This window comes from Salmo trutta, chromosome 28, assembly GCF_901001165.1.
Source record: "Salmo trutta chromosome 28, fSalTru1.1, whole genome shotgun sequence".
Lineage (NCBI taxonomy): Eukaryota > Metazoa > Chordata > Actinopteri > Salmoniformes > Salmonidae > Salmo > Salmo trutta.
In genome coordinates, this window is record NC_042984.1 from 35498834 (window position 1) to 35514794 (window position 15961).

General features: G+C 41.3%; 1 protein-coding gene across 4 annotated transcripts in view; it reads left to right on the forward strand.

Moving 5' to 3' along the window:
• The first annotated feature begins 4886 nt into the window (after positions 1–4886).
• espn (espin) overlaps positions 4887–15961 on the forward strand; it is a 107379-nt gene continuing 96304 nt past the window's right edge. For all 4 annotated transcript variants that reach the window (XM_029719800.1, XM_029719799.1, XM_029719801.1 and 1 more), the window contains exons 1-2: positions 4887–5977; positions 14954–15147. In XM_029719800.1, the coding sequence (XP_029575660.1) occupies positions 5684–5977; positions 14954–15147 (488 nt within the window). In that variant the 5' untranslated portion in view covers positions 4887–5683. The remainder of the gene's footprint in view (positions 5978–14953; positions 15148–15961) is intronic.

Sequence of the window (15961 nt, forward strand, 5' to 3'; positions counted from 1 at the left end):
CTGTGATAGACTGTATCCAATTTGTTGAGTAGAGTGTTGGAGGCTATTTTGTAAATGACGTCGCCGAAGTCGAGGATCGGTAGGATGGTCAGTTTTACGAGGGTATGTTTGGCAGCATGAGTGAAGGATGCTTTGTTGCGATATAGGAAGCCGATTCTAGATTTAATTTTGGATTGGAGATGTTTAATGTGAGTCTGGAAGGAGAGTTTACAGTCTAATCAGACACCTAGGTATTTGTAACCGTCCAGAGTAGTGATGCTGGATGGGTGGGCAGGTGTGGTCAGCAAACGGTTGAAGAGCATGCATTTAGTTTTACTTGCATTTAACAGCAGTTGGAGGCCACGGAAGGAGAGTTGTACGGCATTGAAGCTCATCTGGAGGTTAGTTAACACAGTGTCCAAAGAAGGGCCAGAGGTATACAGAATGGTGTTGTCTGCGTAGAGGTTGATCAAAGAATCACCAGCAGCGAGAGCGACATCATTGATGTATAGAGAGAAGAGAGTCGGCCCGAAAATGGAACCCCGTGGCAACCCATAGAGACTGCCAGAGGTCCGGACAACAGGCCCTCCGATTTGACATACTGAACTCTATTGGAGAAGTAGTTGGTGAACCAAGCGAGGCAAACATTTGAGAAACCAGGGCTGTTCAGTCTGCCAATAAGAATGTTGTGATTGACCGAGTCGAAAGCCCTAGCCAGGTCGATGAATACGGCTGCACAGTAATGTCTCTTATTGATGGCTGTTATTATATCATTTAGGACCTTGAGCGTGGCTGAGGTGCACCCATGACCAGCTCTGAAACCAGATTGCATAGAGGAGAAGATACGGTGAGATTCAAAATGGTCGGTAATCTGTTTGTTAACTTGGCTTTCAAAGACCTTAGAGATACAGGTTAGAGTAGATATAGGTCTGTAGCAGTTTGGGTCTAGAGTGTCTCCCCCTTTGAAGAGGGGGATGACCGCGGCAGCTTTCCAATCTATGGGAATCTCAGAAAATATGAAAGAGAGGTTGAACAGGCTAGTAAATAGGGTTTACAACAATTTCGGCAGATTATTTTAGAAAGAGAGGGTCCAGATTGTCTAGCCTGGCTGATTTGTAGGGGTCCAGATTGTGCAGCTCTTTCAGAACATCAGCTATCTGGATTTGGGTGAAGGAGAAGTGGGGGAGGTTTGGGCGAGTTGCTGTGGGGAGTGCAGGGCTGTTGACCGGGGTAGGGGTAGCCAGTTGGAAAGCATGGCCAGCCGTAGAAAAATGCTTATTGAAATTCTCAATTATTGTGGATTTATCGGTAGTGACAGTGTTTCCTAGCCTCAGTGCAGTGGGCAGCTGGGAGGAGGTGCTCTTATTCTCCATGGACTTTACAGTGTCCCAGAACATTTTTGAGTTTGTACTATAGGATGCACATTTTTGTTTGAAAAAGCTAGCCTTAGCTTTCCTAACTGCCTGTGTATATTGGTTCCTAACTTCCCTGAAAAGTTGCATATCATGGGGGCTATTCGATGCTAATGCAGAACGCCACAGGATGTTTTTGTGTTGGTCAAGGGCAGACAGGTCTGGAGTGAACCAAGGGCTATATCTATTCCTGGTTCTACATTTTTTGAATGGAGCATGCTTATTTAAGATGGTGAGGAAGGCACTTTTAAAGAATAACCAGGCATCCTCTACTGACGGGATGAGGTCAATGTCATTCCATGATACCCCGGCCAGGTCGATTAGAAAGGCCTGTTCGCTGAAGTGTTTTAGGGAGCGTTTGACAGTGATGAGGGGTGGTCGTTTGACCGCAGACCCATTATGGATGCAGGCAATGAGGCAGTGATCGCTGAGATCTTGGTTGAAAACAGCAGAGGTGTATTTGGAGGGCGAGTTAGTTAGGATGATATCTTTGAGGGTGCCCGTGTTTACAGATTTGGGATTGTAGCTGGTAGGTTCATAGATAATTTGTGTGAGATTGAGGGCATCAAGTTTAGATTGTAGGATGGCCGCTGTGTTAAGGATGTCCCAGTTTAGGTCACCTAGCAGCATGAGCTCAGAAGATAGATGGGGGGCAATTAATTCACATATGGTGTCCAGGGCACAGCTGGGGGCAGAGGGTGGTCTATAGCAACAGGGAAATGTTTTGGGTTTGGTTTCTTTGGTGAACTTCTATACCACACGTGGCGTGTGGGGTACCACATTCACCATATGAATGGTGTGATTGGTATGATGGAGCCGCAGTTATGGTGGTGGAGAGGACACTGCTTGACGCAAGGCAGGGGGATGAACAAACTCTGAAAGTGCAATTAGCGGAGAAAGTACTGAACAGCGATGTAAAGGACCTTCTCGGAGCCTCACCTGTCCACCATGCCGCCCGTGCTGGAAAACTGACTTGCCTACGTTTCCTCGTGGAAGAAGCGGGTTTACCCGGCAACAGTTTGGCGAATAATGGCGCCAGCCCCGCACACGACGCTGCTGCCACTGGTAACCTGGCCTGCTTACAGTGGCTATTAACTCAAGGTGGATGTCGTACTGCGGTGAGTGGCGTTATTTTCTTGCTACATAGCCTACAGTAGTCCTACATTGCTTTTTAAAAAGGCTAATAGTTCCATAATACAGCCAACATCATTCATCACACAGACCTCTTGTTATCATTTTAAGACCAGTCAGAGCTCAGAAGTCTATAGGACAACTTCTAGAGCAGCAAGGTCGAGGCCTGCAGTTACTTGAATTTCCAATCCATTAGTCCTGTAGCCTAGACCTGAAAAACACAAATTAGGTGTTTTGTCCCAAAAAAGTATTACTTTTTAAAACTATTTGAATACAGATCTCAGAAAGTTACTACTTTTCTAAACTATTTGAATACAGATCTCAGAAAGTAATTACTTTCTAAAACTGTTTTAATACCGATCTGTGAGAGCAACTACTTTTTTTTAATTCATATCTCAGGAAGTGACTACTTTTCTGAAACTACTGGGTTGGCTGCCTTCAACTAATGGCAGGGCTGTATCTGGAACTGCATGTTGGAGATAGAAATCAAATAGAATGAATAGAGTACACACAATCTTCTATACTATTCCAATCTATCTGACAGTCATATTTGATCTACACAATACATTTCTATCTGAATATTCTGTATATGTCCATTCTCCTGAATGTCCAATACCCCAGGTGTACATAATCAAGTCAAACCAATAAACCAATTATATTTTGTAGAGATAAGTGCAAATAAGTTGTAACGTTCAACTACTGTATGACTCTTTCAACATGCCGCTGAAAGGCTTGAAACCTGCAATTAATTTTGTGATACCTGAAAATACTGCATACTAATTCAAAGCCATTAGCAAACAGCAATTTGGATGCTTAGAAAAAAACGTTTTTTGTACTTCTTTGTCCATCTGAGGGTAAGTGTTCTTGTTTCAAACACACACTACACTATATTTAAAGGGATAGTTTACTCAGAATACAACCTAACATGAATTTCCACCTATCTTGGCTGTAGTTGATTCAAGAAGGCAGTTTTGGAATATTTTTTCCTTTCGACACTTAATAGCCATATTTTGTTACTGTTAGCATTCTCAGTAACACTTAACATTAAACTGTTCTTGTGCCTGTGTAATAAAACTGTAATTACTAATTAGAGGATCATTTTATTAGCATGTTGTTACATAATACTTAATTGCATTTTAATTGCATAGCAAGGAGCTGAGCGTTTTTGTAACTACTGTACACAATAGGAATAGTGACTGTTCTTTACTCCACTTATGTAGGGTGTGTTCGTAAATTCAATCTGCAGTGCCAGAGTGCGCTCAGAGTTGCCCTCTGGGTCTTCGTAAACTCAGAGTTTGTTAGATTATCCAGTCATAAATTCAGAGCGTTTTTCTCTCGAAGCGGTCAGAGCGCACACTGGACGCTCTGGCTGAGGAGTAGGGTTGATCGAGCGTTCTGGCCTCACAACTGCTGTCAAGCATCCAAGCTAACTGGCTAACGTTGGCTAGCTTGCTAGCTACTTCCAGACACAAATGAGAGAACACCTCACTCTGACCATTTTACTCGCCCTAGCAGAGCTGATAGGCTGTTTTCATGTTATCTAGAGCGTTGGCGACAATAACTGCAGCTGGCAATAATTTAATTACGCTGTTTTGCCAACGTTAACTGACACCGGCCAGTATTCAACGGGTGTTGAGCGTTCGTAAATTCCTCAGTTATTCTGCGCTCTGGCACACTCAGACGAGTGCTCTGAAAATGGAGTAGATAGCCAGAGCGAATTTACCAACGCACCCGTAATGATTAAATCATTATGCAATTATAAAGCAATTTCCAAAGTACTATGTAACAACAATGTTGCTATTGTAATACTCGCAAAGTTACTACACATATATAAGAACTTCATGTCAAGTGCTCCTATATTACCTTATGTCTCACTTATGAATATATATTTTTTTGTCATGTTGAAGCTGTAAAAGTGGTATACTCTAATGTTGAGGTGATTCCATTATCCTCGTGTATTTAATTAGGCTATAGGACATATAAATAATTATTTCTAAGAGCCCTCCAAACCATGTCCTTATGAATATATATTTAGACTAATTCAACTAACTTTTGTAGTTGTTGGTTCTTCATCAAATATTTGGCAGCCATCAAATACATATTTGGGGTTTTTAAATAACTAAATTCAAATAGCTTCAAATACTATTTGGTTTTCTGAGAGGTGTTCAAAATACTTTCAAATATAATTGGGTTTTCTGAGACCTGAATTTGAATATCAAAAAAAATAGTTCCATTTTAGTTTAAACTCGGTATAAACTATATTCGGCTACCTCAAGTATTTGAAATGTTGGTATGGTCAGCTCTCCTCCTGGAGATCAGCTGCAAGTTTTTGCTCCAAACCTTCTCTAACACACCTGATTCTGCTCATCAAGGTGCTGATGAATATCTCATTAGTAGCAAAAGCCTGCACGATCATCAGTATAGCTCTCAGGGAGGGTTGGCCACCACTGACGTAGGCTACTGTCCCTTTAACTACTGAGACGATTTCAAGCGACGAACATACTACTGGAGTGATCCTCCCCCCTATGGATTATTTATCAAGTGGTAAGTCCCATGTCGCGATTTGCGGCAATTGTGGATACGGGATCCAAGACAGCCGCCCGGAATTATATTCTTAATGTCCTACAACTCCGATAACGTTACCATAACAGTGAAATGATGAAGAAAGAAGTCGATATGAAGACCAAAGAATATCTCTGCAACAGGTGTTTGAGCTATGCGTGTTGAGGCAGAGGAGAACAAGGTAGTCAGCCATCAGGTCAACTTTATCGTTGTACGCAATTATAGGTTACCAGTATGCATGAATTATGTTAACTTTATTAACTCAATTACTAAAATGACTCGTAATTTGACAATTCTGTTGATATTATGTAAAACAACATTTGTTTTTGATAAGTAAAATGAACAAATACATGCTCATTGAAAGACACCTGTCCAAAGAAAGTATTTTTTTCTCTCACTTGGATGATGTATGCAGATCTCTGTCAATTCAACGAGATATGCTTCTAGATAGTGGACACACATTTGTTATCTTACTGTAATGATCACAGGACTGAAATTATATTGGTATCTACGAAGAAAATTGTTCAAGAGTTAAATAGAGGTTAAACCTCATCTAGATGCTGCGTTTATAAATACGGAGGAGTTGTCTAGACGCAGTTATGGTGGTGGAGAGGACACTGCTTGCCGCAAGGCAGGGGGATGTACAAACTCTGAAAGTGCAATTAGCGGAGAAAGTACTGAACAGCGACGTAAAGGACCTTCTCGGAGCCTCACCTGTCCACCATGCCGCCCGTGCTGGAAAACTGACTTGCCTACGTTTCCTCGTGGAAGAAGCGGGTTTACCGGGCAACAGTTTGGCGAATAATGGCGCCAGCCCCGCACACGACGCTGCTGCCACTGGTAACCTGGCCTGCTTACAGTGGCTATTAACTCAAGGTGGATGTCGTACTGCGGTGAGTGGCGTTATTTTCTTGCTACATAGCCTACAGTAGGCCTATATTGCTTTTTAAAAAGGCTAATAGTTACATAATACAGCCAACATCATTCATCACACAGACCTCTTGTTATCATTTTAAGACCAGTCAGAGCTCAGAGGTCTATAGGACAACTTCTAGAGCAGCAAGGTCGAGGCCTGCAGTTACTTGCATTTCCAATCCATTAGTCCTGTAGCCTAGACCTGAAAAACATAAATTAGGTATATTGTTTCCCAAGAGTAGTCATCTTGGACTAGGCCCGAGCCTCTTAGGTCAGTATTTGCTTGACTGTCAAATGGAGCATTTCGCCACATTTACAGCCTGGAAATGACATTCATCACTTCTTCACACCACTTCAGCATAACACAATTAGTCACTCAGACAGTTCATTGACCTGTACTGTAGGCCTAAGAGGATAACCCTTGTCTCTAGTACCCCTCAATGATTTATGTATAGGCCTACACTAGATGACTGATAGGGGGCGCTGTGTTGAAGCCATCTGCCTAAGAGGATAACCCTTGTCTCTAGTACCCCTCAATGATTTATGTATAGGCCTACACTAGATGACTGGTCGGGGGCGCTGTGTTGAAGCCATCGTGCATCATCTTGGCACTCCCCCACCATTGTAAAAAATATTTTGCATTTTATTAATATCTACATTCGTTTTTGCCGCATTTATTCTATTGCAGACAACTTAATGCATACTTTTACATTATATTATGCAAGCTAAACATACAAATAAAACATATAAAAAATATAAAACATTTTCATTAAAGTATCATTTTTAGAGACTACTAATAAAATAATTATATACATGCAATTTTGTCCTTGAAACATTTATTTAAAATACTGTAGAATTCCATTAATTCCTATGGAGGACTGCTCCTACTGGGGTGTACCAATATGGCCGACCAGTGGCTTCAAAGCCTCTCAATGGTCAATACATAGCATCAGACATCCAGGGTTTATATACTGTACATCAGGAACTGCACCACTTTTCTTTAGGCTTGTGCAGGCTTTTGTCTCAATGAACAAACATGGCCAGGATACTTGTGCTACTGTATATAAGGGCTAAAGGCACACCTGTTGCCATTGAGAATACCTGAGACTGTTATTAGTTATTACTCTGTAATTATCATCAATACCCTTTCTAAGGGAAGTGTATCATTACTCACCACAGCAGGCAGTCAGTCCAGTGTACTAAGTTCTATACAACAATGTCAGCTATGCTGGACTAATTTGATATGATTTTTACAACAGCTTGAGAAAAAATTCACCTCGACCCCAGGTCCTCATGCTGACTGTGTAGGGACTGGACCATTTGACAAAATGTGGGGAAAAAGTCATTTTGGTAAAAGCGCATTGATTTCCATACACAAACTTAACTCTGTCTACCCAATGGCACAGGTTACATAAATGTTTGGCCTCACTTCAGCATTCTGGGAAATATAAATGAAAAAATAATGAGTGTAATATTATTGTGTAAAACTGATTTTTATAGGGTGTAAAAGACATTCACTTTCCACCCTCTATATTAATAACAAGAAGTCTGACTTGTCCACATAAAACAGCGTTTCCACCCTCTATGTTAATAACAAGAAGTCTGACTTGTCCACATAAAACAGCATTTGAACCCAGTAATACATATTGGTCATTTCACACTTGAGTCAGTAGAGACATTGGTTACAAGATTTGACAAAATTCTTCTCGGTCAAAGAGTCACAAGGATGTATTCAGCTCTAATCATTATATCTATTAGCAGTAGAGTAGTGGTGTGCACCAATATTGATAATTCGATACTAATCATACGTCCCTGAATATTAATTTACAACACGTACTATAATGTCACACACCCACACTGTGGATCAAACTTCAGGATTCATTGAAATATTTGAGGACATGACATTTGACTTATGAATTACTGAATGGTATTGAGTACACCATTAGTCCAAATCACCTAAACACATGTCTGAAAGTAAACTATATAATGTACCTAATCACAGGAGGTTGGTGGCACCTTAATTGGGGAGGATGGGCTCGTGGTAATTGCTGGAGCGTTATTAGTGGAATTGTATCAAATACATCAAACACATGGTTTCCATTTATTTGATGCCATTCCATAGGCTCCGTTCCAGCCATTATTATGAGCCGTCCTCCCCTCCACTGCTTCTTGTTTTGAAATGTAACCACTGAAATAGTTTGTTTTGGCTCAGTCTAGAAGCATCTGGTAGCTGTGTTATTTCATTTGTGTACTTGAAGAGTGTTAAATCTGTACATGTGATGAAACTCTATATAGAGCACATTCAAATGGGATTACAAGTTTGGAAAGCGGTACGCCCCGATGACATTGTCCGCACAATTAATTAGGTTAATGACTTATCTTTCGATAACTCTATTCGCCATGTTCCAATCACTTAGTCTGGGCTGGGACCGAAAGACACTGGCATTCACACTGCTTTGTTCACTGACCGATTCAGCAAAAATGCGGTCGTAACAATGAGGAATCGATCGGTAGATAAAAGGTGCTCTAAGTTGACCCATTTTGCATACCCCACCATACCAGGAGACATCCATTTCTTCATCATTAGAAAAGATAAATGGTTGAGTTTGATATAATTTAAAAGCTTACAAACAGTGTTGTCAAACTATTTTATTACTTGGAATTTTTTTTAAATAGAAATTGTCCTTTTGAAACCTTTAACGGGAAAACTCAGATTTTTTTTTCATAAGCATATGTTGTAGCTTAGACCCTATTAAGCATCATCTGAGGTTTTTGTGTCATGCATTCCATGGCTTGAGACACAACATTCTCTTGACTATAGGGTGGGTGTCATTTCAATCATAGAAATCGAATTCATAGAATGGACCTATCCCTTCAGAACCCTGCAATTTGTTGGTAAACGATTGAAATGTAAATTCAGTTGAAATTGAAACTTCTAAATACTACCACAAAGATGACCGCTGATAAACTCACGTCGAATGTCAACTTAAATCATCATGTCTATTCTAATAAACTCAGCAAAAAAAGAAACGTCCCTTTTTCAGGACCCTGTCTTTCAAAGATAATTCGTAAAAAACAAATAACTTCACAGATCTTTATTGTAAAGGGTTTAAACACCGTTTCCCATGCTTGTTCAATGAACCATAAACAATTAATGAACATGCACCTGTGGAACAGTCGTTAAGACACTAACAGCTTACAGACGGTAGGCAATTAAGGTCACAGTTATGAAAACTTAGGACACTAAAGAGGCCTTTCTACTGACTGAAAAACACCAAAAGAAAGATGCCCAGGGTCCCTGCTCATCTGCGTGAACGTGTCTTAGGCATGCTGCAAGGAGGCATGAGAACTGCAGATGTGGCCAGGGCAATAAATTGCAATGTCCGTACTGTGAGACGCCTAAGACAGCACTACAGGGAGACAGGACTGACAGCTGATCGTCCTCACAGTGGCAGACCATGTGTAACAACACCTGCAAAACTACATCTGAACATCACACCTGTGGGACAGGTACAGGATGGCAACAACAACTGCCCGAGTTACACGAGGAATGCACAATCCCTCCATCAGTGCTCAGACTGTCTGAAATAGGCTGAGAGAGGCTGGACTGAGGGCTTGTAGGCCTGTTGTAAGGTAGTTCCTCACCAGACATCACAGGCAACAACGTCACCTATGGGCACAAACCCACCATCGCTGGACCAGACAGGACTGGCAAAAAGTGCTCTTCACTGACGAGTCGTGGTGTTGTCTCACCAGGGGTGATGGTCGGATTCATGTTTATCGTCAAAGGAATGAGTGTTACACCGAGGCCAGTACTCTGGAGCGGGATCGATTTGGAGGTGGAGGGTCTGTCATGGTCTGGGGCGGTGTTTGACAGCATCATCGCACTGAGCTTGTTGTCATTGCAGGCAATCTCAACTCTGTGCATTACAGGGAAGACATCCTCCTCCCTCATGTGGTACCCTTCCTGCAGGCTCATCCTGACATGACCCACCAGCATGACAATGCCACCAGGCATACTGCTTGTTCAGTGTGTGATTTCCTGAAAGACAGGAATGTCAGTGTTCTGCCATGGCCAGCGCAGAGCCCGGATCTCAATCCCATTGAGCACGTCTGGGACCTGTTGGATCAGAGGGTGAGGGCTAGGGCCATTCCCCCCAGAAATGTCCGGGAACTTACAGGTACCTTGGTGGAAGAGTGGGGTAACATCTCACAGCAAGAACTGGCATATCTGGTGCAGTCCATGAGGAGGAGATGCACTGCAGTACTTAATGCAGCTGGTGGCCACACCAGATACTGACTGTTACTTTTGATTTTGACCCCCCCTTTGTTCAGGGACACATTATTCAATTTCTGTTAGTCACATGTCTGTGGAACTTGTTCAGTTCATGTCTCAGTTGTGGAATCTTGTTATGTTCGTACAAATATTTACACATGTTAAGTTTGCTGAAAATAAACCCAGTTGACAGTGAGAGGACGTTTCTTTTTTTGCTGAGTTGATCTATCTTTCTATGATTTCAATAGGTTTCCTATGGAGGGTTTACAGTATACTTTAAAACAATGGATATCCCCATTCTAGTCAACATTCTCTGATGTGTGGAACTCCAACCATTTCAATTGTATTCCCATTTTAGTACATTTATCAGCCAAAACGTGACACCCACCCTTTATTCAAGAGCTGTCTCTACCCGATAGCGTCACAACACAAAAACCTTAGATGATGTATAATAGGGTCTAAGCTACAACGTATGCTAATATGGAGAAAATAACTGACGTTTACACGTTTTTTGATACTTGACATTAAAGGTAAAACAAAAAGAAAAATCACCAGAAATGATCAAATAGTTTGACAACCCTGTTTGTAAGCTTTTAAATGATATCAATCTCAACCGTTTTCTCTTTTCCAGTGATGAAGACATGGATGTCTCATGGTATGGTGGGGTATATAAAGTGGGTCAACTTTGAGCATATTTTTATGTTTTGGCATTCAGTTCCAAAAAGTCACTTTCTAAGTACTTCAGAAATAGGCAAATATGTATGGAAGGTTTCGCTCAAATCAAAAGGAGTCCTGTCAAAAAGTGATTGAATTCAAATGGATTTACCCAGTAGTGAATTTGCATAAACGTTTCAAAAGGTCTGAAAGGAAAGATGGAGAGTCTCTCTCTCTCTCTCTCTCTCTCTTTCCTCTGGCTGTTCTCGCATACATGTCCCAGGCTTTAGAGAGAGGGTACATGGAAAGGAGGGATGACTGACTTGTTATAGGGCAATTCCATGGTAATGCGGAGACGCCGATTTTTCACTTTACATGTATGCCAAACAAAAACCATTGATTTCAAAGTTTAATACACCACACAACTCAATGCACAAATACTACTTTTAACAATTTTCACTGAACATTTTACAGAAACATGCACTGGAAGAACTGTGCAGATGCAAAACACCCTTGGGGGGATGGAGTGAGAGTCAGGAGTTGGAAGGAAAGTCTTCAAAGGAAGAGGAGTGCCTGCTGGTCAGGGGAAAAAAGCTGGTGCTGAGTTCTTTTTTTGTGCTTTGGTTTTGAACAGTGTGAGATAGAGAGGAGCTGAGAGAGATAGAGGCTGAGAGAGACAGGGGCTGAGAGAGGGAAAGAGAGGGGCTGGGAGAGAGAGGCTGAGGGAGGGGGAGAGAGAGAGAGAGAGGCAAGAGAGAGGCTGGGAGAGAGAGAGAGAGAGAGAGGTGGGGGGACTTCATAGTTGGCATGCAGTGATTTAAAACATGTGACACCTTTTTATTACAACACATACTGGGCACTGGCATTTGCTCCGAATTAAGATTCAACAATGTCTGCAGAAAGAATGGGGTGTCAGCTATGACATGACACATTGACTTTGAAAAAATATTTTGGGGTTATTGAACTACACTAAGTGAAGTGGATTTATAGCCAGTAACGGAATTTCATCATGGGTCCCTGATCTGTACTACACAGAAATTAATATCCATAATTATGCGTACCATTCTCTTCATGGTGAAGTATCCTCAATAGGTACACAAAGGTATAAATAGGCAATATCCTCCTTTGCATATTTGGGTATTATTCTTCACACTGGCTATTATTTTAATGAGCTCTGCTCTCCAAACAAAACCAAATTTGGTTGGTCCAGGCCAGACCAAATTTGGTTGGTCCAGACCAGACCAAATCTGAACCAATCATAGATGTCTATGTTTCACAAGTTTGGACAGCAAAGTACAGCTCAGTAGAGTAGAGTTTAGTATAGTACATTAGTGTACTAAACTATAGTGTGCTGTACTGTGCTCTACTACACTGAACTCTACTTTCCTTTACTGTACTGTACTCTGCTGTACTGTAGTATGCTGTACTCTACTTTTCTTTACTGTACTCTACTCTACTGTGCTGTCCAAACGTGTGAACCCAACTGTGGTTTGTGACTGCTATAATTTCCCATTGTAGCAAATTAAATTAAATTGCAGAAATTCCATGACAGATCTTTTTCGGGAAATTGGATTGAACTAATATCAACACTTCTATTTAGTTTGAGAAATGTTACTGTCTTCTGTAAGTTTAAGAAACATTGCCTTGTGACTTAATTCCGTTAGCAAAAACCCACATAACTTTAAAATATTTTCACATTTCTCTCTCATGAGGGAGGATAATGAAAGTTCACAGAAGTAACAAGTAAAGGTAGACCAATCAATTAGTTAGTGTTTTTACTGATGTCGATGTTAACGGAATATCGCTTTTTAATCTCTTAATCATTAATAAACAAAATTGATATCAGTAAAAACACTAACTAATTGATTGGTCTACCTTTACTTGTTACTTCTTTGAACTTTCATTATCCTCCCTCATGAGAGAGAAATGTGAAAATATTTTAAAGTTATGTGGGTTTTTTCTAACGGAATTAAGTCACAAGGCAATGTTTCTTAAACTTACAGAAGGCAGTAACATTTCTCAAACTAAATAGAAGTGTTTATATTAGTTGGCAGGGGTCTCTACTTCAACATTACTGTGTTTTGATGTATTTCTAATACCTTTTAAGACTTTTTCTGCTAGATGTTTTCTAAGATTCCTTTTCCATCTGTTTGACCAGAAAGCCTTTGCTTATTCCTAATTTGTAGGATGTTAAATAGTAAAAATAAAAAGTATATATATGCCTTAATAAAAAATCAAAATACTCTTAGCTTTCATTTGACATGCTCCTATAAACTTCACATGTTGGTGCTCATGGGTCCTTTTACATGGAAATGACCTTTATGCCATCAGTCTTACTAATGCTATGCAAATCACCTCTTGAATAAGCTCAGCTAAACCCTCATGACAGACCGTCCAACAACATATTAGGGGGTTAAATGAGCGGTTACTCCCCCCAAACCAATGGAATGTCTACTACTACTACTATTAGTACTACTTTGTCCTTTCAGTATTTTTCTGTTCAATAAATTAGTGCTATAAAAAGGAGTAGACTAATAAGTGCTCCCTTCATTACCGCCACATACACTGAGTGTACAAAGCATTAGGTACAGCTGTTCTTTCCATGACTGATCAGGTGAAAGCTATGATCCCTTATTGATGTCACTTGTTAAATGAGTTCCCGAGTGGTGTAGTGGTCTAAGGCACTGCATTTCAGTGCTAGAGGCGTCACTACAGACTCTGGTTCGATTCCAAGCTGTATCACAACTGGCCGTGATTGGGAATCCCATAGGGTGGCGCACAATTGTCCGGGCTAGGTTTGGCCGTGCTAGGCCGTCATCGTAAATAATAATGTGTTCTTAACTGACTTGCCTAGTTAAATAAAGGTAAAATATTTGTTTTTATTAAATCCACTTCAATCAGTGTAGATGCAGGGGAGGAGACAGGTTAAAGAAGGATTTTTTTTTCTGTTCTGAAGGCAAAAGGGGGTGCAACTCAATATTAGGAAGGTGTTCCTAATGTTTTGTACACTCAGTCTACGTTCACCATTCACTGCTAGGCTTGAGTGGCTGGCTGACCATACAACCACAACAGAGTGTAAGTGATTGGCTGACATTTGTATATGCTCTCTCTTCCCATTAGTAATGTAATCTAGATGAGGATTGACACAGTGGGGGCTCCTTGTTGGTTTCCTCACGATGTCAATGGGTCACTGACATCGCTTCAGAGCATCCTTGACACACACCGCTTGTTTTGTGAAAGTGGTTTCTGGTGCAAACACTTGATACCCGAATCAGATAATAGATTAACGTCTATTAAAGTATTCATCAGGGTTACCCTACACTGAGTGTACAAAACAATAGGGACACCTTCCTAATATTGAGTTGCACCCCCTTTTGCCCTCAGAACAGCCTCAATTCGTCAGGGCATGGACTCTACAAGGTGTCAGAAGCGTTCCACAGGGATGCTGGCCCATATTGACTCCAATGCTTCCCACAGTTGTGTCAGGTTGGCTGGATGTCCTTTTTGTGTCGGACCATTCTTGATACACACGGAAAACTGTTGTGTGAAAAACCCAGCAACGCTGCAGTTCTTGACACACTCAAACCGGTGTGCCTGGCACCTACAACCATACCGTTCAAAGGCACTTAAATCACCCTCTGAATGGCACACATACATAATCCACGTCTCAATTGTCTCAAGGCTTAAAAATCCTTCTTTAACCAGTCTCCTCCCCTTTATCTACACTGATTTGAAGTGGAGTTAACAAGTGACAATAAGGGATCATAGTTTTAACCTGGATTCACCTGGTCAGTCGGTCATGGAAAGAGCAGGTACACTCAGTGTATATCTCTTCAACGATAGTTTCATATTCATTTTTCAATCACTTGTGTCTACTCCTTAAAGATATCTTGAATGCAGAGCATACTGATGATCAATGTCACCTTTGTGATTCAAGACCACGCAGGATGTTACCATTTAAATGAATCAGCATTAAGTCTTGAAACCTGACTTTGATATTTCCTGTGTCTTTCCTCTTTCGCAGGATCGGGATAGTTCTGGAGCCACCGTTCTCCACCTGGCCTCCCGTTTCAGCCATCACGAGATCACAGATTGGCTGCTGAAGAGCGGGGAAGCGGACACCGGGGCATCCACAGACACTGGGGCCCTGCCTGTCCACTATGCTGCTGCCAAGGGAGACCTGCCCTCCCTCCGTCTCCTGTTGGGACACAGCCCAAAGTAAGAGCGCCAATGCTAACGCTAAGCTAACTCACTGACTAGCCATTATCCATCCATATACTATCCACGCTAGGGCTGTGACAAATTGACAGTTTTGCTTAACGTTTAAACTTCCGATTTAAACAAAATAGTTTTGCCGTTAAAATGCAAAAAAAATCATACAATTCCAGACAGTAGAATTCCAGACAGTAGAATTCCAGACAGTAGAATTCTGCTCCGGTGTAAAATGTTCTGTATTCTTTCCCTAACAACATGGTATGGTAGCTAGATGTGTTTTATTTCTACTAAATAGCTTGGTAAGTTACGGTATTTAACAAACTTTAAAGTACTTAGGAGAGAGTTGTCTGCACGCAGGCAGCAGTCAAGCAGGCTGCGTGCAGCAGCTCGAGATTATTTGATTGACAGTTCTGGTTGAAAAGTGATGGATTTGAGTCCGGCTTCAGAAGTGGCATTCCTTTACAGACAATAAAAATGTCAGTTCATATCACCAGAGAAGTTTTCGTGTCAGCATTTTTTTTTAAAACATAGTGTAGCCTACCCTAACAGACAGACAAACAAACATGCCATAGTGGAGGATGCTTTCAAAGGGCCACATTCCATTATGTCTGAAAGCGTAATCAATACAGGCTACGGGTAGCCATTTGTAATTTCATATGAGGCAAAAACGAAGAGTAGGCTAGCCACAAGACTGGCCTGATGACATCGGTGCCATGAATAGGCTAGGGTTTTCTACACGCAACAGACCGAAGACTGAACACACGCTTGCATCATTAGCAAAGACACAGAGCAGGCAGGCCAGCATGAGGGAGTGAGA